The 23,746-nt window shown below is 45.5% G+C and overlaps 1 protein-coding gene across 2 annotated transcripts in view; it reads right to left on the bottom strand.

Annotated features, from left to right (window-relative positions):
* CFAP410 (cilia and flagella associated protein 410) overlaps positions 1–23,746 on the bottom strand; it is a 136,753-nt gene that overhangs the window by 71,312 nt on the left and 41,695 nt on the right. Inside the window, exons 2-3 of one of the 2 annotated variants that reach the window (XM_040440943.1) lie at positions 14,105–14,123; positions 12,946–12,992 (exon numbers count right to left, since the gene is read on the bottom strand). In XM_040440943.1, coding sequence (XP_040296877.1) covers positions 12,946–12,992; positions 14,105–14,123 — 66 coding nt within the window. The remainder of the gene's footprint in view (positions 1–12,945; positions 12,993–14,104; positions 14,124–23,746) is intronic. The other variant, XM_040440944.1, reaches the window with a different exon arrangement.

Below are 23,746 nucleotides of genomic sequence, written 5' to 3' on the forward strand. Positions count from 1 at the left end.
AACAGGATGGTTTGAAAATTTGTATTCATGTATTTTTCTGCCCAATGCAGCCATTTCTGCTTGTGAGCATTGGTTAGTGGTGGCCGAATAGAAGGTTTATGCACAGTTGCAAGACTCTGGAGGACTCTACACCTTGATGTCCGTGCGACTCCAGAGGCACCAGCAGCTTCAAATATCTGTTTGCTGCTATGTAATGGTATTTCAGCAGCTGCTCTCTTGATCTGACACATGGATCTGGCAGAAATCTTCCTCAATGTGCCTTTATCTGCACGAACCCAACTGTGCTCTGAATCAGCCACAAATCTCTTAATAGTGACACTTAAGTTTTCATGAAATATCTAATGTTTTCATACCTCATCCAAGGAATTTAACTATTTCTCTCTTTTCAGCAGCAGAGAGATCCTTTTTCTGCTCCATATTGCTTGAAAATGGTGCTCTACTTAATAATGTGTGTAATAGATCTCCTGGCACCCCGACTGGTACCTCCGTTGATGGATGCTCCTAGTGCTTCCTGAGGGCTCCAAGCACTCCGCTTGACACCATAACCACCACAGACCCCACAAACCGCCGCAGATTGGTTGGGGGCTCGCCGTCTTCCTTCAGAGAGTGATGCAGGAACAAGTAACAGGAACAGCTCTTACAAGAGCTATGGGTTATAGCCAGGGGAGTATACAGCGTATAGCAATCCCCACACACGTAAGACGAGGCTCTATGTTGAAGGTAAAACAGGAACTCACTTTATTGAAGACCAACTCAGTATATATACAGTTCAAGAAGTCTAACAACATAAATCAATCAACCATGAACAACATGCAAACAGAAATCTTCACCCCCTCCCTAATGAGTGAATAGGGAGAGAGGAGACACACGTGATGGGATTATCTCCCGAGTGTATCATAGGGTGATCTACTCATCTTCACTGGAGTCGGATAATCCTAGAGTCAGATATCTTAATCCCATCACTAACACAATCAGTGGGAGTCTCAGTGCAGAGTTAACCCTTTTTGTGTTGCTGGAGTCACACCCTGCACCTTTAGTGGTCAATAGGAAATATGTGGCATATAAACTCCACACATAAATCAGGGTCCATAGTTCCTTGTAACCCCAAAAGGTCTGAGGGGGTCTCCATAGTTCTGGGTCCATAGTCTGTAGGAAGGAGGCTGGCCCCAGTGACGGTTCAGTCCGTCACAATGTGGAACACCCTCCTTTAGTAGTTTTTCCTTAAATTGGGCTCACCTGCCAATCTAATTATCACAGGTGTCCGAAATTGTTTTCAGTGATCAAAAGAGCCCTGAGACACAATGCCATCCATGAGTTTAACTGAAAAACAAAATATTTAATCTTTGTGACACTTAAATAGAATTTGCATAATAATTTGGAACAGGGTGTGTATTGATACCATTTTGGAGTGTGTGTGACTTTTTGATCACATTTTATTCAATTTTTGGGGGTAAGAGAAGCAATGAAAAAATGGTGAATCGTATATTTTGAAACTTTTTTCCGTTATGCCATTCAACGTATAGGATAAATATTTGAATATTTTAATTAGTACGGGCATTTTTAGAAGCGGCGATGCCCATGATGTTTATATGGATTTTTTTATTACAAAGAAAAGGGTGGGGGTGAGAAAGGGGGAGGCTACAAAATACAGTACTCACATTGATGACAACTGTATTCCCATATAATGACAATATAAGTTGATTGTGCAGATATCCTATGTTAGCCTGCCACCTGCTGGCCAACATAGGAACTGCAGTTCTAATATGCATGTAGTACTTTTAGTCCGGCCGCCTCTCGGTGTGCGCTGCCGCCGGAATTCCCCATAGGTTATGCTGTTTTAGTGCCCTGGAGCAGGGGTACTATGAAGTCTGGACATTTGCCTATTTCCCCTATGCACAGTTATAAACTTCTTACTTTATTTCATTTGAAAGGGTTAACTTGCACTGACTTTTACAGTTTAACACTGTGCATTTACATTTTACTGTAGATGCTGTGATCTATATATCCTCTTCATTTGCATAGCACTGTGGAAAGGGTTAATGAATACTGAGAGACTTTTAAAACTTTGAATGAGAAGCTGGTAATTCTCCACAGCTGCCATAGGGTTTAACCCCTTCAGGACCCTGCCATTTTTCACGTTAAGGACCAGGCCATTTTTTTTGCATTCTGACATGTGTCAATTTATGTGGTGATGACTTTAAAACGCTTTTACTTATCCAAGTCATTCTGAGACTGTTTTCTCGTCACATATTGTACTTCAGGACAGTTGTAAATTTGAGTCAAACTATTTCATTTTTATTTATAAAAAAAAATACCAAATTTACCAAAAATGTGAAAAAAAATTCAAAAATTCTATTTCTCTGCTTTTAAAACCGATAGTAATACCTCCTAAAATAGTTATTACTTCACATTTCAGATATGCCTACTTCATGTTTGGATCATTTTGTAAATTACATTTTCTTTTTTTGGGACGTTAGAAGGCTTAGAAGCAAATCTTGAAATTTTTCTGAAAATATCCAAAACCCACTTTTTAAGGACCAGTTCAGGTCTGAAGTCTTTTTGCGAGACATAAATAATAGAAACCACCAAAAAATGGCCCCATTTTGGAAACTGCACCCTCAAGGTATTCAAAACTGATTTTACAAACTTGTTGACCCTTTAGGTGTTCCACAAGAATTAAAAGGAAAATGTAGGTGAAATTTCAGAATTTCACTTTTTGACAGATTTTCCATTTGAATAAAAAAAATTCCAGTAACAAAGCAAGGGTTAACAGGCAAATAAAACTCAATATTTATTGCCCTGATTCTGTAGTTTACAGAAACACCCCATATGTGGTCGTAAACTGCTGTACGGGCACACGGTAGGGTGCAGAAGGAAAGGACACCACATGGTTTTTGGAGGGCAGATTTCACTGGGATAATTTTAAGCTGCCATGTCACATTTGAAGATCCCCTGATGCACCCCTAGAATAGAAACTCAGAAAAAGTGACCCCATTTTGGAAACTACAGGATAAGGCCTCATGCACACGACCGTGTTTGTGTTCCGTTCCGCAAAATGGGGTTCCGTTGTTCCGTGATCCGTTTCCGTGTGTCTTCCTTTATTTTTGGAGGACCACCAGACAAAGGAAAGTAAAAAAAAATCTAAGTCAAGTTTACCATGCAATCTTGTGTGCCTCCACGTTTTTTCACGGTCCCATTGACTTGAATGGGTCCGCGAACCGTTTTCCGTAAAAAAAATAGGACAGGTCCTATTTTTTGGACGGACTGGAACCACGGATCACGGACGCGGATGGCAAACGGTGCATTAGCCGAGTTTTCAACGGACCCATTGAAAGTCAATGGGTCCGCAGAAAATCACGAAAAACTGAACAACGGACACGGAATAAAACAACGGTCGTGTGCATGAGGCCTAAGGTGGCAGTTTTGTTGGTACTATTTTAGGCTGCTTTATATTAGACTTTTTGTGAGGCAAGGTAACAAAACAAAAAAAAAATATGTTTTGGCACTGTTTTTATTTTTTACAATGTTCATCTGACAGGTTAGATCACGTGTTATTTTTATACAGAAGGTTGTGACAGACGCGACAATACAAAATATGACAACTTTTTTTTTTGGTTGCTTCAGTTTTACATAATAAAGCTTTTATATCCATATTCTGAGAGCCATTTTATTTATTTTTTTAGCGACTGTCTTATGTAGGGGCTCATTTTTTTCGGTATGAGAATTTTTCTGGGCCTTCTCCTCAACATGGGTCTAACTAAAAAGCATGAATTGCAGTCATATTGGTCCACGAACCCGATTCATCCCATGCCCATGTTCTCTGCTGCTATGTCCAGGGCACGATTTGAGGCCATCCTCCGTTTCCTGCATTTTAGCGACAACACCACCTCCCGTCCCAGAGGCCACCCAGCTTTTGACCGGCTCCACAAAATTCGGCCCCTCATAGACCACTTCAACCAGAAATTTGCAGATTTGTATACCCCCGAGCAAAACATCTGCGTAGACGAGTCCCTAATACATTTTACCGGGCGCCTTGGCTTCAAACAATACATCCCAAGCAAGCGTGCCCGGTATGGGGTCAAATTGTATAAGCTCTGTGAAAGGGCCACAGGCTATACCCACAAATTTCGGATCTATGAGGGAAAAGATCAGACCCTGGAGCCGGTCGGTTGCCCTGACTACCTGGGGAGCAGTGGGAAGACAGTCTGGGACTTGGTGTCACCCTTATTTGGCAAGGGGTACCATCTTTATGTGGACAATTTCTACACAAGTGTGGCCCTCTTTAGGCATTTGCTTCTAGAACAGATTTGCGCCTGTGGCACCGCGCAAACTAGTCGCGTGGGCTTCCCCCAACGGCTCGTTACCACCCGTCTTGCAAGGGGGGAGAGGGCTGCCTTGTGTAACGAAGAACTGCTCGCGGTGAAATGGAGAGACAAGCGTGACGTTTACATGCTCTCCTCCATTCACGCAGACACGACAATACAAATTGAGCGAGCAACCCGTGTCATTGAAAAGCCCCTCTCAGTCCACGACTATAATTTGCTCATGGGAGGGGTGGACTTCAATGACCAGATGTTGTCTCCGTATTTAGTTTCCCGACGCACCAGACGCTGGTATAAGAAGGTGTCTGTATATTTCATTCAATTGGCTCTGTACAATAGTTTTGTTCTCTACAGTAAGGCTGGGAGAACGGGATCCTTCCTCAAATTTCAGGAAGAGATCATCGAGAACCTCCTGTATCCAGAAGGTTCCGTGGCCCCATCCACCAGTGTAGTTAGCCGTCTACACGAGCGACATTTCCCCAGTGTCGTTCCTGGTACCTCAACCCAACCGTCACCCCGAAAAAGATGTCGTGTCTGTAGCAGGAGTGGAATAAGGCGTGACACCCGCTATTTCTGTCCTGACTGTCCTGACCACCCTGCCCTATGCTTTGGAGAGTGTTTCCGGAAGTACCACACCCAGGTACACTTAGCATAGGGATTGCATCTCACAGGACAGGCACACAGGGCTATTAGGGCCCTTTTACTCACAGCTGCTGCAAACCTCTCCTTTCACCTGGGATAAAGTGCATAACGTACTTCGCCACATCTTTGGGCGATTTGCGCTTTGCACATTGTCCCATGGGGAAGGAAAGGTTTGTTCTATAAAGGTAAAAAAAAACTAAACAAAAAAAAAATTACCGGTAAGTAAAAAAGTTAACGTTCAGTTAAAAAAGTTAAAAAAAAGTTTATATGTTCTGTTCAAAAGTTAATAAATTTATTGCGTTGCGGCCTGGTTTTTTCTTTTTTGTTTTGTTTTTTTTACCTTCCAGGTGGACTAACCGATCGACTAGCTGCAGCACTGATGTGCATTCTGACAGAAGCATTGCGTTGCTGTCAGATTACACGCAAGTCGGTGTATGCGGCGCTGCAAGACGAGATTTCTCCTCTGCAGTAAAAGATACGTTTGCCGAGGCATATGAGCTGAGGAGGTGGCGGTGTTCATATACTTTGGCAAACACTTTGTATATATAAAAAAAAAATACCGGCAAGGATTTATTCATCCACATCGATTGATGTGAATGGAGAAATCTGGTTTGCCAGGGCATACGAGCTAAGTGGGTATGGATGTTGGGCGGAGCTCCTATGTCCTGGCAGACGCCTTTCCCCTCCTTTTTCTTTTTTTGGCAGTGATTTTTTCATCCACATTGATCGATGCGAATGAAGAAATCTGTGCCGTTCATTTTTTCTTTCAGCCCAGAGGCTGAACGGAAAAAAAAAATCTCATTACCCGTATGCTCAATATAAGGAGAATAGCAGAAACTCCTAATGCTGGCCATACATGTAATGATTGCGGAGACCCTCAAATGCCAGGGCAGTACAAACACCACACAAATAACACCATTTTGGAAAGAAGACACCCCAAGGTATTCGCTGAGGGGCATATTGAGTCCATGAAAGATTGAAATTTTTGTCCCAAGTTAGCGTAAAGGGAGACTTTGTGAGAAAAAAACGAAAAAAATCTATTTCCGCTAACTTGTGCCAAAATTTTTTTTTTCTATGAACTCGCCATGCCCCTCATTGAATACCTTGGGGTGTCTTCTTTCCAAAATTGGGTCACATGTGGGGTATTTATACTGCCCTGGCATTTTAGGGGCCCCAAAGCGTGAGAAGAAGTCTGGTATCCAAATGTCTAAAAATGCCCTCCTAAAAGGAATTTGGGCACCTTTGCGCATCTAGGCTGCAAAAAAGTGTCACACATGTGGTATCGCCGTACTCAGGAGAAGTTGGGGAATGTGTTTTGGGGTGTCATTTTACATATACTCATGCTGGGTGAGAGAAATATCTTGGTCAAATGCCAACTTTGTATAAAAAAAAAAAATGGGAAAAGTTGTCTTTTGCCGAGATATTTCTCTCACCCAGCATGGGTATATGTAAAATGACACCCCAAAACACATTCCCCAACTTCTCCTGAGTACGGAGATACCACATGTGTGACACTTTTTTGCAGCCTAGGTGCTCTTTGCATTCCAAAGAGCACCTTTCGGATTTCACCGGCCATTTTTTACAGAATTTGATTTCAAACTTCTTACCACACATTTGGGCCCCTAGAATGCCAGGGCAGTATAACTACCCCACAAGTGACCCCATTTTGGAAAGAAGACACCCCAAGGTATTCCGTGAGGGGCATGGCGAGTTCCTAGAATTTTTTATTTTTTGTCACAAGTTAGTGGAAAATGATGATTTTTTTTTTTTCTTTTTTTTTCCTTACAAAGTCTCATATTCCACTAACGTGTGACAAAAAATAAAAACTTCCAGGAACTCACTATGCCCATCACGAAATACCTTGGGGTGTCTTCTTTCCAAAATGGGGTCACTTGTGGGGTAGTTATACTGTCCTGGCATTCTAGGGGCATTCTAGGGGCCCACCTGATAGAGGTGATGGCCACCAAAAAGATCAGGTGAGAAAACTCAGGGAAATGTCCCTCAGGAGCTCAAAAGGAGCCGCCTGGAGAGAAGACAACCAGGTTCAAATCCCAGGGGGGCAGAGGAGGGACATACGGAGGGACCGAATGCGCCACCCCATGCAGGAAAGTCCTCACCGGACCTAGAAGAGCCAGAGAGCGCTGAAAGAAAATGGCCAGAGCGGAGACCTGACCCTTCAGAGAGCTCAGGGACATTCCCATCTCAAGACCCGACTGGAGAAAGGAGAGGACCACCGGAACGGAGAAATGAAGGGGGAAAAAGCTCATCTTCTCACAAAAGGCAAGAAAGGCCTTCCAGGTACGATAGTATATCCGGGAGGAAGCTGGTTTCCTGGCTTTGATCATGGTCTTCACGACAGAGTCCGAGAAGCCCCTCTTCTTCAAGATGGTGGTCTCAACAGCCACGCCGTTAAACGAAGTGGTTGTAAATTTTGGTGGAAGAGAGGTCCTTGAGACAGTAGGTACTCCCTGAGAGGAAGAGGCCACGGAACGTCCGCTAGCATCCGAGTGACCTCCGAGAACCAGGCGTGGCGAGGCCAATCGGGCGCGATGAGGATGGTCGGGATTCCTTCTGCCGCGACCCTGTGAAGAACCTTTGGGAGTAGAGGCAATGGTGGGAAGACAGAGGAGTGCGAAGTCTTGCCACGGAGACACCAGAGCGTCCACCCCGTACGCCTCCGGATCTCGAGCTCGTGCCAGGAACATGGGAACCTTGTTGTTGAGCCTGGACACCATCAAGTCCACGTCCGGGTGGCCCCAGCGGCGACAGAGGTCCTCGAATATGTCCGGATGCAGGGACCACTCTCCCGGATCCACCCTATTGCGGCTGACAAAATACGCTGTCCAGTTTTCGACCCCTGGGATGTATACTGCAGACAATATTGGAACGTGAGCCTCCGCCCACTGGAGGATCCTCTTCACCTCCTGCATCACCGGCCGGCTGCAGGTTCCGCCCTGATGATTGATGTAGGCCACGGCTGTGGCATTGTCCGAATGGATCCTTATCGGGAGACCAGTTAGGAGGGGGGGTCCAATGAGACAGAGAGGAAAATTGCTCTGAGCTCCAATATGTTGATCGGAAGGCGTGCTTCCACTTCTGACCACACCCCCTGAACCGTCCGAGCTTGGAGAACCCCGCCCCAACTCAGGAGACTGGCATCGGTGGTGACTACTGTCCACGAGATTGGGAAGAAGGATTTCCCCGAAGTCAGAGTCTGAGGGGACAGCCACCACAGGAGTTCCATTCTAACCGGACGAGGAAGACGGATCAGAGAGTCCAGACCCCTCGGTGTCCTGTCCCAGAAGGACAGGATCGCCTGCTGCAGAGGCTGAGTGTGAAACTGGGCAAAGGGGACTGCCTCGAAGGAGGCCACCATAAGCCCCAGAACCTGCATGCACTCCCGGATGGAAAGACACAGGGAATGTAGAAGACGAGACACAGACTCCCGTATCCGTGAGAACTTGCAATCCGGGAGGAATACTCCCGTATCCGGGCTGCAGTAGTGTCCAAAATCATCCCCAGGAAGGTCACCCTCTGATAAGGTTGGAGAGAGGACTTCGGGAAGTTGATCAGCCAGCCGAACTGTTGCAGAGTCTGAACAGTGATCCTGATGCTGTCTTCGGCCTGGGGACGAGAGGGAGCCTTTATCAGAATGTCGTCCAGGTAGGGCAGCAGAGATATGCCCCTGGTACGGAGAAGCGCCAAGATCTTTGTGAATACCCGCAGTGCTGTCGCCAGCCCAAAGGGAAGGGCAACGAACTGATAATGACGGTCGCCAATGGCGAAGCGCAGGAACCTGTGGTGAGATTCTGCGATAGGGACATGCAGAAAGGCGTCCCGGATGTCCACCGACGCGAGGAACTCCCCTGGAAGAAGAGAAGCAATAACGGAGCGGAGGGATTCCATCCGGAACCTCCGCACCCGCAGGGACTTGTTTAACAGCTTCAGGTCTAGGACCGGACGCACTGATCCCTCCTTCTTTGGCACTACAAAGAGATTTGAGTAGAAACCTGCCCCCTGTTCCTCCAGCGGAACTGGGACAACTACTCCCCTGACCAGAAGGGAAGAAACCGCTTGTAAAAGGGCCGAGGCTCGGGCCGGATCCCCCAGAACACGAGACTGAAAGAAATGTTTCGGAACGGAAACAAGCGGAAGTTACAATTTCCAGGGCCCAGGCGTCTTGAACGTGAGCTCTCCAGACATGCTGAAAGGAGAGCAGATGGCCCCCCACCGCAAGCGGTGGGGACGCCCCTTCAGGCGGAGGACTGCTTGGGAACCGCGGGGCGGGCAGAACTCCCCTGGAACTGTGCCCACAGGCGCCAGGTAGGTTGAGGCTTAAAGGAAGGCTTCTTGCAGGAGTCTTGAGAGCCGCCGGAGGAGGGGGCTGTTGCAGACCTGGAGGAGGAGAAGAGCCGAAAGGACTGGTTTCTAGAGCCAGAGGGGGGAGCTCTGAAGGCGCGCTTCGATCTAGATTGGGGCAGGTGTGTACTCTTGCCCCCCGTAGCGTCAGAGATAATCTCATACATCTTAGCACCGAAGAGCCTGGAGCCCACAAAGGGGAGGTTAGTGAGGGAGCGCTTGGAGGAAGCGTCGGCGTCCCAGACCTTCAACCAGACCTCCCTGCGCTGCGTGACGGAGAGGGACGAAATCTGCGCAAAGAGAGTGCTGACGTCCAATGAGGCCTCACAGAGGAATGTTGTCGCCTGGGACATCTGGAGGATGAAGTTTATGGTGTCCGCAGAGGCATCCTGCTCCGCGAAGTCCTGATGATGGCGCTGCAACCATACCGAAAGCGCCCTGGCTACCCAGGCTGAGGCGAACGCGGGCCGCAGACCTGTGCCCGACAGAGAGAAGATGGCTTTGGAAAGAGAGTCCAAACGCCTGTCAACGGAGTCCTGAAGGGAGGACCCGTCCAGGACTGGTATTGCCGTATTGTTAGCCAATCTGGCCACCGGCGGGTCGACCTTAGGAGGAGAAGACCACTGCTGCACGTTATCTGCCGGGAAAGGATAAAGAGTATCCATGCGCCTTGTAGCAGAAAAACAGTGATTAGGGCGTTCCCAAGCCTTAGAAATGACCTTGGCGAACTCGCCATGAATGGGGAATGTGACAGCCTCTGGTTTTCTGGAGTGGAAGAGGGGGAATTCCTGGCTACTAGTAGAAGGAGGTTCCCCTGGATGTCAAAGGTGTCACATACCGTGGTGACCAAGTCTGCCACCATTGTGGAGAGCTTAGGTGAGGGTTCCGGCTCCATGTCCTCGTCCGAGCCGGACCTTTTCCCTTCAGACCTGTAATCCCTGCGAGAGTGAGAGGCTGAACACGCCTCCAGGCGAGGGGGGGGGAAACAGAGTCATCCGAGGAGGGATGCTGCTGCGTACGCTGCCTCTTAGCGGTCGAGCGTCTTCTGTGGGGGGCACCGGGAGGTGGAGCGGTGCTAACCACAGGCAAAGCAGGCGGAGGATCATTGGCCGCCATGCGTTCTATAAAGGCCATGGCCGCGCGCGAGACTTGGGCCAAGTCCGAGGCCGCCCTAGCTATGGCGCGAAAAAAATTGTGCACGGGAATATGAAAAAAGGCAGCCCACGACTCCGAAAATGGCGCCCACTGCCAGGATACAGGGGACAAGAAGGAATCCCTCCTCCCTCTCAACCAGCCAGCCCTCTCACAGGTAAGCCCTAAACAACCGTGTCACAGTGTGAGCACGCAGGGAGGGGGAGCTGCAGGAGAACCGATGTACTTATCGGAGTCCTGCAGTCTTCACCCTCTATTCCGGACCAGCATGGGGTCACCTCTTCAGTCATCTGTCACAAGAAAGGGCAGTGCACTGGATAGAGGGCAGGACTAGGTGACCCCGGATCAGGTAGGCCACCGGAGCTGCAGGTCGAGCCCGGTTCCACTTATCTTCTGGGGGGAAGGGGAGGTAGCCGGGGACGGCCATTCGACACCGGCGCTCTCTCCACTGAGAGACCAGGGATGCACCATTCGACCCTGCGTCCTCTGTTTAGAAAAAAACAAACAGCAGAAGAAAAAACTACAGGGACAACCCTGCAGGAGCAGGAGTGTCACCTCCTTATCCGACACCAAGCTAAAACGGAGGTCCTCCTGTTGGAGCATGGGGGTATAGCCAGTGGAGGAGGAGCTGTTTTTTTATTATTTGCATAGTGTCTCCTCCTAGTAATGGCCTAAGCTATACCCATGGTCTGTGTCCCCCAATGGAATGGGCGAGAAACTCTGAATCTCATATAATAGGTACATTTTTCTGGTTACTTCAGACGGCTCTGACCGAAGGACTTAATGGAAGATTTAACTTCAGATCTTTTCCTTTTGAATAAGCTATGGGATTCTTCCATAACTAACTTATCTATACAAGCTTGATAAGTTGATAAAGCTACTCTACATCCTGCACATTCTTTATGTTTAGTTTTGCCAGAAAATTTCTTAGGTGTTTTTGTTACCTACATAAAAAGCTAAACAACATCCAAAGTTATTAGGAGAGGATAAATCTTCCCCACTCCTCAGGTCCAATACCGGGCTCGTGGGCCTCAAGGGTTCCAAGGAATCGGCGCAACCGGCGTCACCTGGTTCCGACATACTTGTGGAAAACTCCAAATCCTGCACAGCACTGTGTGCGCAACAAGACTTGCTGTCCCCTCCTGCTGCAGATTTTTAACGCAACTCGGCTCCTATTAACACTGGGCCCAAAAAAAACGCAAAATCTATGTAGAAGGTGTTCTCCCCCCCTCCTGCCAGTGCCGCCCTCTTCGAAGCAGGACGCCGGCCACTGCACCACTATGGACTAGGAGCCGTCTGAAAACAGCCACAGCGGCTCCCCAATGAGGCTTGGGAGGAGGCAAGAGCGGGACAAACTTAGGCATCGGCTCCCAAGGAGACTTACACCGCCAGGGATAGGTCCCATTATGGTATTATAGACCCAGACTTTCCCCAGCCCCCCGAGGTGAGAACCAAGTAAGGAAAAAGAAAGAGCTCCTCAGGTACATCCTATTCGGAGGACAGGAAACCTGAACTTGAACTGAGGTGTGGTGGGGGTGTGAACCATTTTATCTCTTCAGGTTACCTGTCCTGGATGGGAGGTCCTAGTCGCATGGGTGAGGGGCAAAACTGCTGTGTCATTGCCAATGAGTGTCATTACCAATGAGTATATACAACGTATATATATATATATTTTTTTTTTTCAAAGATCTCTTTATTGAAGTGAGAAATCACTTGCACAGCAATAAGCACATGAACAGTACATCGTACAAGAATTGCATCAAAGCATACTGTACAGGCAGTTGTAAAGGCTTGATTTCTCAAATCACAATTTTATGCCCCAACTCCCCCCCCCCGACCCTCTACCCGTAGTATCTGTTTGTGCTGAGTTTCTCCACTCAGAAAGAAAGAAAGAAAGAAAAAAAAAGAAAGAAAAAGAAAGAAAAAGAAAGAAAAAGAAAGAAAGAAAAGAAAAGAAAAGAAAAAAGAGAGAGAGACTCCAAAATCAGTTTGAACTGTCAGGTTTTTTTTTTCCATGTGAAATTGCTTCAGGTGGTCATCAATATTAGGACTCCTCAACATGCGCTGGTGCTGTTCAATACAAAATTTTAACAAAATCAGCTGGGGCAACTAAAGAAAGTGATGCTGTGTTTTGCTAAGGGGATTTAGCAGTGGTCCCAGGAAGTGGCTTGTTCCCACGACTGCTAGCAGTCAAGTACCACTCAAGCAGATGTTCCCAATGTGAACAGCAACAGTGGTCACAGAACCAAGCCAGTGGACACAGCTGGCAATAGGGCAGCAGCGCAGGCGGGAACTCAAACAGGTGAGTATTTTTTGTTAGGATCATTGGGCTTTTTGGTTTCTAGGCTGGACAACCCCTTTAAATGGTCAGAGATATAAAGAAAAACCTAAGAACCACATCATCTCTAAGCATATGACAAGTTTCTGCTCATACCATAAGAAAGTGTATTATAGGCAGCAAAATTCTTACCTTAATGTCATAACTTCTATGTTTGGAAGCTCATGACATATTGAGATCTGAAACAAAAAATCCCAGTTATTATTATTATTATTTTAACACAGTTAGTACAGAACAGTACAAAAGGTGACAGCCAAACAGTGATGAATAAAATGAATATCATAAAATTCAGTAAGGACTGTGAGTATAATATTAATAGCAATAGATTTCTAGTCAGTTAGGTTTACCCAAGGTGATAGGTAGAATAAGGGGAAAGGTGCACTAAGAAAGCATATAGCTGCTTCATCCATGCATTGGTGGCATACATAATATGCCAAAAAATTCTGTGTTGCGCCATTCCCTTTAAAGGGTCACTAACTTTTTGCACAACTATTAATAAATCAAGAGTGAATATAAGAAACCTTTTTATATATCTTAGAGAAAAACGACTCCAAGATGGAGAGAAAACTGTCATCTTGCTAAAAGATGAGGGTACAAACTGCCCATCTTCGAAAATGTTAGCAAAAAAAGAGCTGGTAAATGTAGAATTAACCATGTTCTTCTAATAAGATATATTACAAACTTTCTCATATTCACCTGAACCACTGAAATATGCAACAATGTGTGAAAAATAAGTGACCATTTAAAATAAAAGCAGCATTTCACTTTGCACCCAAGCAGTGTGCGAATCCAGCTTTATATGTATAAAATTATAAAAACATCACATGTAATCATATTAAACAAATAAAATGTCCGATATTTGACCTGGTGATGTAGAACTGTTAGACTTTTATTTCCCCACACACTGAAAAACAATGTGGAAGTGAAAAGATATAATGCATAAATCTCTTCTACCAAGCATCATTAACAAAAAAATAAATAAAAACAACATTTATTTCCATTCTGGGCCTGGAAGGACGCATTTAATTAGGAAACAGGACCAATGATTTCTCCAACTTCTACTCCGATTGTTCATCATGGAGCTCCTGTAGTAATGGTTTGAACAGATTGATTTTAAAAACTGCTTCCTAGGGAACAGAATGTCCCAGTTATGCTATATGTTAAAGATTATACACATCGTGTTACTCTTATTTCTTCCATCTTGGATTACCAGTGAAACATAAAAAAATAAAATAATTAAAAATAATAAAATCGGTAAGTAGGATTCCTGAGACACGTGGATATTACTTACATCAGTAAGACGGCTGCCCCTGTAATGAAGAAAAAAAATATCATAAATCGATAATTGTGAATGATGTACAGTATAGTACACTCTATATCAGGGATCAGCAACCTTCAGCACTCCAGCTGTTGTGAAACTACAACTCCCAGCATGCAAACATGCTCGGCTGCTCTTCTAAGGGTACTTTCACACTTGCAGCAGAGGATTCCGGCAGGCAGCTCCGTAGCCGAAACTGCCTGCCGGATCCGTCAAAATGCATGCAAACTGATGGCATTTGTCAGACAGACCAGGATCCTGAGCAGTATGACAAATGCATTGAAATGCAGGATCTATCTCTCCGATGTCATCCGGAAAAACTGATCCGGCATTTATTTTTTTCACATTTTTTGCGGTCTGAGCATGTGCAGACCGCAATGCCGGATCTGTTTTGCCGAAACACTCGGGGCCGGTTCTGGCATTAATGCATGTCAATGGGAAAAATGACGGCATGTGTTCTGGAATTTTGGACGGAGATAAAACCGTAGCATGCTGCGGTACTATCTCCGTCTTTAAAAGGCAAAAAGACTGATCTGAAGACATCCTGAACGGATTGCTCTCCATTTAGAATGCATTAGGAATTAGGATAAAACTGATCAGTTCTTTTCCGGTATTGAGCCCCTAGGACGGAACTCAATGCCGGAAAAGAATAATGCTAGTGTGAAAGTACCCTAACTCCCATGGAAGTGAATGAAGCATTCTGGGAGTAGTAGTTTCTGAACAGCTGGAGTGCCGGAGGTTGCAGATCCCTGCACTATATGAAGACAAAAGGCGTAACTGTATAATTCACACTTCATTATTTGACTAAAGATTCTAGGACATAGGAGCCACTTTAAATGTTATACTTTTTTTCCACTATGTAAATCAATGGGTGATGTATGTAGGCTGGTGCCATGTGTCAGCCATGTGCACTGAATGTATACACCCCTATATTAGTGCAACTTCTTGGTAACACCCATAGAGTTTGTATGGAGTGGCAGCAGGACATGGACTCTGCACTAGTGATGGGGGTTCTCAGAGATCTAACATTTTTGACCTATCCTGTGTCTAGGAGATAAATGTTTCTTGTGGTAACACCTCAATGGCCACCACACCTAGGACCTCTTCCCACCTAGATGTTGTAGCCAGAAGTGTTCGGGGCTAAAGAAACAGCCAAGCCAGCTATGCTACTATGTTTAAATAGCTCCCATACACTTTTATAGGCCAGCATGTATCAGACAGTTAAGGCATATCTTACGAATATGCCATAAAACGTTTGAGATATGAATAACCCTTTAAGGGTGGATTTACAGACAGCATTTTAGGGATGTTTTAACAGCATTTTGTATTTCAAAAATATTTCTTTAAGGTCTACAGTAAATTATTGAAAAGCTTAAATGCACAGGGTTTTAGTTTTTGGCATTTTTGGTGTACGCCATTTTACCCGGCATTTACCCCATTAGGACCCTGACATTTTTCACCTTAAGGACCAGGCTATTTCTTGCAAATCTGACATGTGTCACTTTAAGTGACTTACTTATCCAAGCCATTCTGAGATTGTTTTCTTGTCACATATTGTACTTCAAGACAGTGGTAAATTTAAGTCAAAATATTAAGTATTTATTTATAAAAAAAAAAAAATACAAAAATGTACCCAAATTTTTTTAAAGTTTGCACATTTTCAAAATTAAAATTTCTCTGCATTTAAAACAGATAGTAATACCTCCTAAAATAGTTATTACTTTACATTTCCCATATGTCTACTTCATGTTTGGATCATTTTGTAAATGACATTTTCTTTTTTTGGGACGTTAGAAGCAAATCTTAACATTTTTCAGAAAATTTGCAATTTTTAAGGGACCAGTTCAGTTGTGAAGTCACTTAATGAGGCTTACATAATAGAAACCACCCATAAATGGCCCTTTGGTATTTTGGAAACTACATCCTTCAAGGTATTCAAAACTGATTTTACAAACTTTGTTAACTCTTTAGGTGTTCCACAAGAATTAGAGGAAATGTAGATGAAATTTCAGAATTTAACTTTTTGGCAGATTTTCCATTTTAATCAATTTTTTTCCAGTAAGAAAGCAAGGGTTAACAGCCAAACAAAACTCTATATTTATTGCCCTTATTCTGTAGTTTACAGAGACACCCCATATGTGGTCGTAAATTGCTGTACGGGCATACAACTGGTGCAGAAGGAAAGGACACCACATGGTTTTTGGAGGGCAGATTTCATTGGGATAATTTTAAGTTGCCATGTCACATTTGAAGACCCCCTGATGCACCCCTAGAGTAGAAACGCCCAAAAAAAAAAAGACCACATTTAGGTTAGATCATGTGGTATTTTTATAGAGCAAGTTGTTACGGACACAATACCAAAAATAACAACTTTTTTGGGTTGTTTGTTTCAGTTTTATATAATAAAGCATTTTTGAAAAAAAATATTTTTGTGTGTCTCCATATTCTGAAAGCCAGAGTTTTTTTTTTGTTTTTTTTCTTGGGCGACTGTCTTATGTAAAGGGCTCATTTTTTTTCGGTACGAGATGACGGTTCGATTGGTACTATTTTAGGGTGCATATGACTTTTTGATCGCTTGGTATTACACTTTTTGTGATGTAAGGTGAGAAAAATGGCTTTTTTGACACGGTCTGATGAAACTGAGTCAAACGGATCCGTCCTGGCACACAATGTAAGTCAATGAGAACGGATCCGTTTTCTCTGACACAATAGAAAACGGATCTGTCGCCTAATGACTTTTAGTGGTGTTCATGACTGATCCGTCATGGCTATAGAAGACATAATACAACCGGATCAGTTCATGAAGGTTGCATGCGGTTGTATTATTGTAACAGAAGCGTTTTTGCAGATCCATGACGGATCCGGAAAAAACGCTAATGTGAAAGTAGCCTTACGCAATAAGGACAGTGCAGCGTGTGGCCCGGAGAAGACCAGGATAAGTACAGCCAACACTTTTAAGCGCAACACTCACCGCTCCCTATGCTTACTGAATACTAGTGAGCGTTTTTTGCCGTTTTCACCCCACTTTGGGGGAAAATAGTGCGTCTTATAAAGCAAAAGGTAATGTAATAGGCCTAGATGTATTACTGGTATGTAATGATATTACAGGTTGTCGGTACTATAATTCTGGAGAAGGGTCATTGATCCAGGGAGTTATTTAGATTTGAATTGGAAATGAGGAAAAATTAGAAAATTGGCTTCTACCTCTAGATCATCTTTGCAGGATAACGGGCTAAACTGACTGGATGGTGTGCCTTTTTTTCCTCAGCCTTACAGACTAAGGAGTAGACGCCAATCTTAATACCCCTTTAGCAGGCGGTGGATGTGCTGAATTTATGTAGAGGCGCAGGCCTCTACATTACTTCGGCATATCTACCGCCTGTCTAAACCTACGCCAGCTTTATAGCCTCCTTCCCCGGCCAAGCAAAGTCCCCTTTTTTAGACCTGGCGTGAGCAAGGAAAAGTCGCATATTGTGGCACCAATAACTTTTGTGCCGCAATCTGCAACAGATATACACCAAAAAGTGGCGCATATCTGTTTGTAAATGTCCCCCTAAGTTACTATGTTTGCTGGTTTCCATGAAAGCTTGCGCTTTAAGGACAGATTGAGAAATCTTGAAAGGTCAGATCTGTATTGCTTAGCACCACATGGCAGACAGAAAAACACTGCTTGCAGCGTTATGCTGTCCGCGATGGGAGCGCAACCAAACGGAACGGAATGCATTTTGGTGTAGGGGTGGGAGATATGGCCTAAAATCTATATTGCAATATAATTTGAAGCATGTACGATATGCGATATATTATTTTCTTCTGTATGTATTATCTATATCTATTTCTTCTATATCTTCGTATTCCAAAACGTGCTTCACTTTGAGGTGATGAAACAAATTGGTTGTATTCCCTCTCTTTGCTATTATTGTCGCCCGGCATAGTTTGCAGATTATATTTTTCTGTTCCACATCCGACCCTTTAAACCCAAACCAGGTCCATATGACCAAAGTTGCACCGGTCTTCTTTATGAGAACCTCTTCCTCCCCACATGTAAGCTCCTCCATAAGGCCTGCTGCACACGAACGTATTTTTTTGCGGTCCGCAAAAACGGGTCCCGTTTTTCCGTGATCCGTGACCGTTTTTTCGTCCGTGGGTCTTCCTTGATTTTTGGAGGATCCACGGACATAAAAAAAAAGTCGTTTTGGTGTCCGCCTGGCTGTGCGGAGCCAAACGGATCCGTCCTGAATTACAATGCAAGTCAATGGGGACGGATCCGTTTGATGTTGACACAATATGGTGCAATTTCAAACGGATCCGTCCCCCATTGACTTTCAATGTAAAGTCAGAAGTTAATATACCATCGGATCGGAGTTTTCTCCAATCCGATGGTATATTTTAACTTGAAGGGTCCCCATCACCATGGGAACGCCTCTATGTTAGTATATACCGTCGGATTTGAGTTACATCGTGAAACTCAAATCCGACAGTATATTCTAACACAGAGGCGTTCCCATGGTGATGGGGACGCTTCAGGTTAGAATATACTGAAAGAACTGTGTACATGACTGCCCCCTGCTGCCTGGCAGGTGCTGCCAGGCAGCAGGGGGCAGCCCCCCCCCCCTGTAGTTAACACATTGGTGGCAAGTGTGGCCGGCCCCCCCCCCCTCCCTCCCCTGTAGTTAACTCATTGGTGGCCAGTGCGGCCGCCCCCCCCCTCCGCTGTAGTTAACTCGTTGGTGGCTAGTGGGCCCCCCCCTCCCTCCCCTGTAGTTAACTCGTTGGTGGCTAGTGGGCCCCCCCTCCCTCCCCTGTAGTTAACTCGTTGGTGGCCAGTGGGCCTTCTCCCCTCCCTCCCCCTCCTAATTAAAATCTCCCCCCTATCATTGGTGGCAGCGGAGTGTACCGATCGGAGTCCCAGTTTAATCGCTGGGGCTCCGATCGGTAACCATGGCAACCAGGACGCTACTGCAGTCCCGGTTGCCATGGTTACTTAGCAATTTGTAGAACCATTATACTTACCTGCGAGCTGCGATGGTCTGCGTCCGGTCGGGAGCTCCTCCTACTGGTAAGTGACAGGTCCGGCCGGGAGCTCCTCCTACTGGTAAGTGACTGTCACTTACCAGTAGGAGGAGCTCCCGGCCGGACCTGTCACTTACCAGTAGGAGGAGCTCCCGACCGGACGCAGACCATCGCAGCTCGCAGGTAAGTATAATGGTTCTACAAATTGCTAAGTAACCATGGCAACCGGGACTGCAGTAGCGTCCTGGTTGCCATGGTTACCGATCGGAGCCCCAGCGATTAAACTGGGACTCCGATCGGTACACTCAGCTGCCACCAATGATAGGGGGGAGATTTTAATTAGGAGGGGGAGGGAGGGGAGAAGGCCCACTGGCCACCAACGAGTTAACTACAGGGGAGGGAGGGGGGGCTCACTGGCCACCAACGAGTTAACTACAGGGGAGGGAGGGGGGGGCCCACTGGCCACCAATGAGTTAACTACAGGGGAGGGGGGCCCACTGGCCACCAATGAGTTAACTACAGGGGAGGGGGGGCCCACTGGCCACCAATGACTTAACTACAGGGGAGGGGGGGGCCGGCCGCACTGGCCACCAATGACTTAACTACAGGGGAGGGAGGGGGGGGGGGCGGCCACACTGGCCACCAATGTGTTAACTATAGGGGGGGGGGCTGCACCCTGCTGCCTGGCAGCACCTTCCAGGCAGCAGGGGGCAGTCATGTACACAGTTCTGTTAGTATATTCTAACCTGAAGCGTCCCCATCACCATGGGAACGCCTCTGTGTTAGAATATACTGTCGGTTCTGAGTTTTCACGAAGTGAAAACTCAGCTTTGAAAAAGCTTTTATGCAGACGGATCTTCGGATCCGTCTGTATAAAAACTAACCTACGGCCACGGATCACGGACACGGATGCCAATCTTGTGTGCATCCGTGTTCTTTCACGGACCCATTGACTTGAATGGGTCCGTGAACCGTTGGCCGTGAAAAAAATAGGACAGGTCATATTTTTTTCACGGCCAGGAAACACGGATCACGGATGCGGCTGCAAAACGGTGCATTTTCCGATTTTTCCACGGACCCATTGAAAGTCAATGGGTCCGCGAAAAAAAACGGAAAACTGCACAACGGCCACGGGTGCACACAACGGTCGTGTGCATGAGGCCTTAAGTTGACCAAAACAGGCACAGCTTGAGGACATCTAGGGCGCCTGCAGGAAACGATTATTTTAGCAATCGAGTACTCGTCTCTAATAAGACAAACCTTCTCTTAAGGCTTAAACTATTACTAACGTATTGCTAATTGCTTTCTAAAAACAATATTTTTATGTGCCTGTGGTATAGCAAATCATCAGCCCCATGCCATTTGCCATCAGTCAGCGTCAGCCCCATGGCATTTGCCAATTGCCATCATCAGACATGTCCCCCAGAGCCAGTACCATCAGCCCCATGGCATTTGCCATCATCTATCAGACTGTCTGATGATGGCAAATGCCATGGGGCGCTGATCTGATGGCACTGGCTCACTGGAGGACACATGTCTGAATAAGGCATTTGCCATCATCAGACATGTGTCCCCCAGCAGTGAGCCAGTGCCATCAGATCAGCGCCCCATGGCATTTGCCATCAGACATGTGTCCCCCAGCATTTGCCATCAGACTCCATGTGTCCCCCCTGCAATATAATCAGACAGAGCAGCAGGTCTCAGTGCCATCAGAAGATGATCAGGTACTGGCAATCCTTTGCAAAAAGATCCTTTCCTTATCCAGTCCCCCTGCCCCCCCAACCCCGATCCTCCAGCAAGAGCCCCAGTCCCCCCACAAGAGTCGCTGTTATTATACTTACCTTTCCTGCAAGGTCCTCGGCAGCAGCCAGCTAATAGAGTCCGCAGATGTGGCGTCTTCTTCAAGCACTGGGCGGGACCTGACTGACGTCACATACAGCGTCAGCAAAGCGGGCTGACGCTGTGTGCACGCCGGACCTGGCCAGTACAGCGCGGTGCGGAGTCGGGAGGCCAAGGAGCGGTGAGCCAGAAGCTTCTGTGCAATCATTCACTACCGCTCCGTGGTCATATCACGGGGCGGCAATATACACAAAATCCATATCGTGGCACATATCATATCGCCAATATCGCCCACCCCTATTTTGGTACAATCCGTTTCGTTCAGTTTTGTCCCCATTGACAATAAATGGGGACAAAACTGAAGCGTTTTCTTCCGCTATTCATATCCCATGATGGATCTCAATAGCGGAATTGAAAACGTTAATGTGAAAGTAGCCTGTGCAATGTCATGTCACAGTGCAGCATTGGGATGAAGAACAGGGAGTGGCGAGTGCAGGAAGAGCGACTGCATGTGCAGTGTGGCAGCGCCATGTAGAGAGGAAAGTTCATTTTGTTATTTTTGATCTCATCTGAGCTCTGATATGGGGGTCTGATCTGAAGTCTGATGAAGAGTGGGGTCTAATTTAGGGTTTGATCAGAGTTCTGATGAAAAATATTTTTTCTTATTTTCCTCCTCTAAAACCTAGGTGCATCTTATAAAGCGAAAAATACGGAAACATCAATTTCTAAACTACAATACCGAGCGAGGTTCAGTGTGACAGTGGGAGATCATACCCTTCTATTTTAGGATCCATCAGTGGCCAAACATCATTTAGTTCCCAAAGGGTTGAATCTGCACTTATGGAGTGAACTCTTCTATATTTGTACTGAAACTGTTGACTCCTATAGTTTTGCTGATGACTAAGGCCATTAAGCTCCTGTCTTTCATCATATATTATTTCCTTAAGAATGATTATTCCACTAACTGTAGACATACACGACCACAACCTCATGTTGTATGAATGGGACTACAAGTCCCAGCTTTACAATACAAGGACATTGCTGATACACACAGGATCTTCCCCCTACCTATTCTTGTGCAATGCTCTGCAGACAGCAGAAGAGTACACCCTGCAGTTGCACAGCACCTGAGGCTAAGACTCTGGCCCGAGTCTGTGCTGCTGATAATTGATATACAAAAAAAAAAAGGAAAAAAGATGAGGGTTAATCGAATCTTAGGGGATGGTAACCCGAAAGAACAGAAAAGACTGGAGGCGCCAGTGGAATAGGAGTAGAACGTGAAAAATGGGGTGGACAAAAATTAGAGGTAGGGAAGAGTTATTAACCTATGGAAAGGCTGCTGCTGGGGTGACAACGTAGAACTCAATCTACGTGTGGTATTGAAAGAAATGGAATGGAACGGAGGTATTTACACAGTGGGTTCAGATACAGTACCCTCTATATTTTTGCCAATCCATTTTTGTTTTAACCCCAGGGAAGAAGCGCCAATACATTTATATGTATCAACCTTTTAGTTTCCAAACAAGAGATACGAATAATAAATAAAAATGGTAAATAGATAAAAGCTTATTGACTCACTTCACTGGGGGGTGGTCCATAGGATAAGCTCAAGAATACGAAACCAGATACCCCCCTAGCCAGAGTCGCCTGTAAAATAGTAGATATTGATGTCAGCACAATTTGTAGCGGCTTTGGATCAATTTCTTTAAAGATTCTGACCAACGCGTTTCGGGGGTTAGATACAGGAATCCCCCTACTTCAGGAGCAATAAGACATTATAAAAACAATAGTACAGGATAGCCATAATAGTCACATACCTTAGAACAGGTGGAACGCATATGCGCTCCACCTGATTACAATGTACAGACGGATCTGAGGTCTGGGGGGGAATCGGAGGGCTAAAAATTGGAGTGCCTCATGGATCGGTCAGTGAATTGGATGAATGATGAGGAGGGAAAAACTATCAATAAGGAAAGGGGGGGGGGGTGCCCTGGTTATGTGTACACAGTTTCTCAAGTGCAATAGATAATAAATAACTTGCAATAAATAATAGCAATTGCAATTCATAATTGCAGAGTATACATATTAGTAGATATAAAACTCTATCTTTTGTATAAATTAAAAATAGGAGTAGAAATGTGTCTTTGGGTGGTGTCCTGAAGTATACTTAAAATAATAACGATATTGTATGGAGATGGAGAATATCTAAAAAATATACAATTGAGATATACACTCACCTAAAGAATTATTAGGAACACCTGTTCTATTTCTCATTAATGCAATTATCTAGTCAACCAATCACATGGCAGTTGCTTCAATGCATTTAGGGGGGTGGTCCTGGTCAAGACAATCTCCTGAACTCCAAACTGAATGTCAGAATGGGAAAGAAAGGTGATTTAAGCAATTTTGAGCGTGGCATGGTTGTTGGTGCCAGACGGGCCGGTCTGAGTATTTCACAATCTGCTCAGTTACTGGGATTTTCACGCACAACCATTACTAGGGTTTACATAGAATGGTGTGAAAAGGGAAAAACATCCAGTATGCGGCAGTCCTGTGGGCAAAAATGCCTTGTGGATGCTAGAGGTCAGAGAAGAATGGGCCGACTGATTCAAGCGGATAGAAGAGCAACGTTGACTGAAATAACCACTCGTTACAACCGAGGTATGCAGCAAAGCATTTGTGAAGCCACAACACGCACAACCTTGAGGCGGATGGGCTACAACAGCAGAAGACCCCACCGGGTACCACTCATCTCCACTACAAATA

The sequence above is a fragment of the Bufo bufo genome, chromosome 7 (assembly GCF_905171765.1).
Source record: "Bufo bufo chromosome 7, aBufBuf1.1, whole genome shotgun sequence".
Lineage (NCBI taxonomy): Eukaryota > Metazoa > Chordata > Amphibia > Anura > Bufonidae > Bufo > Bufo bufo.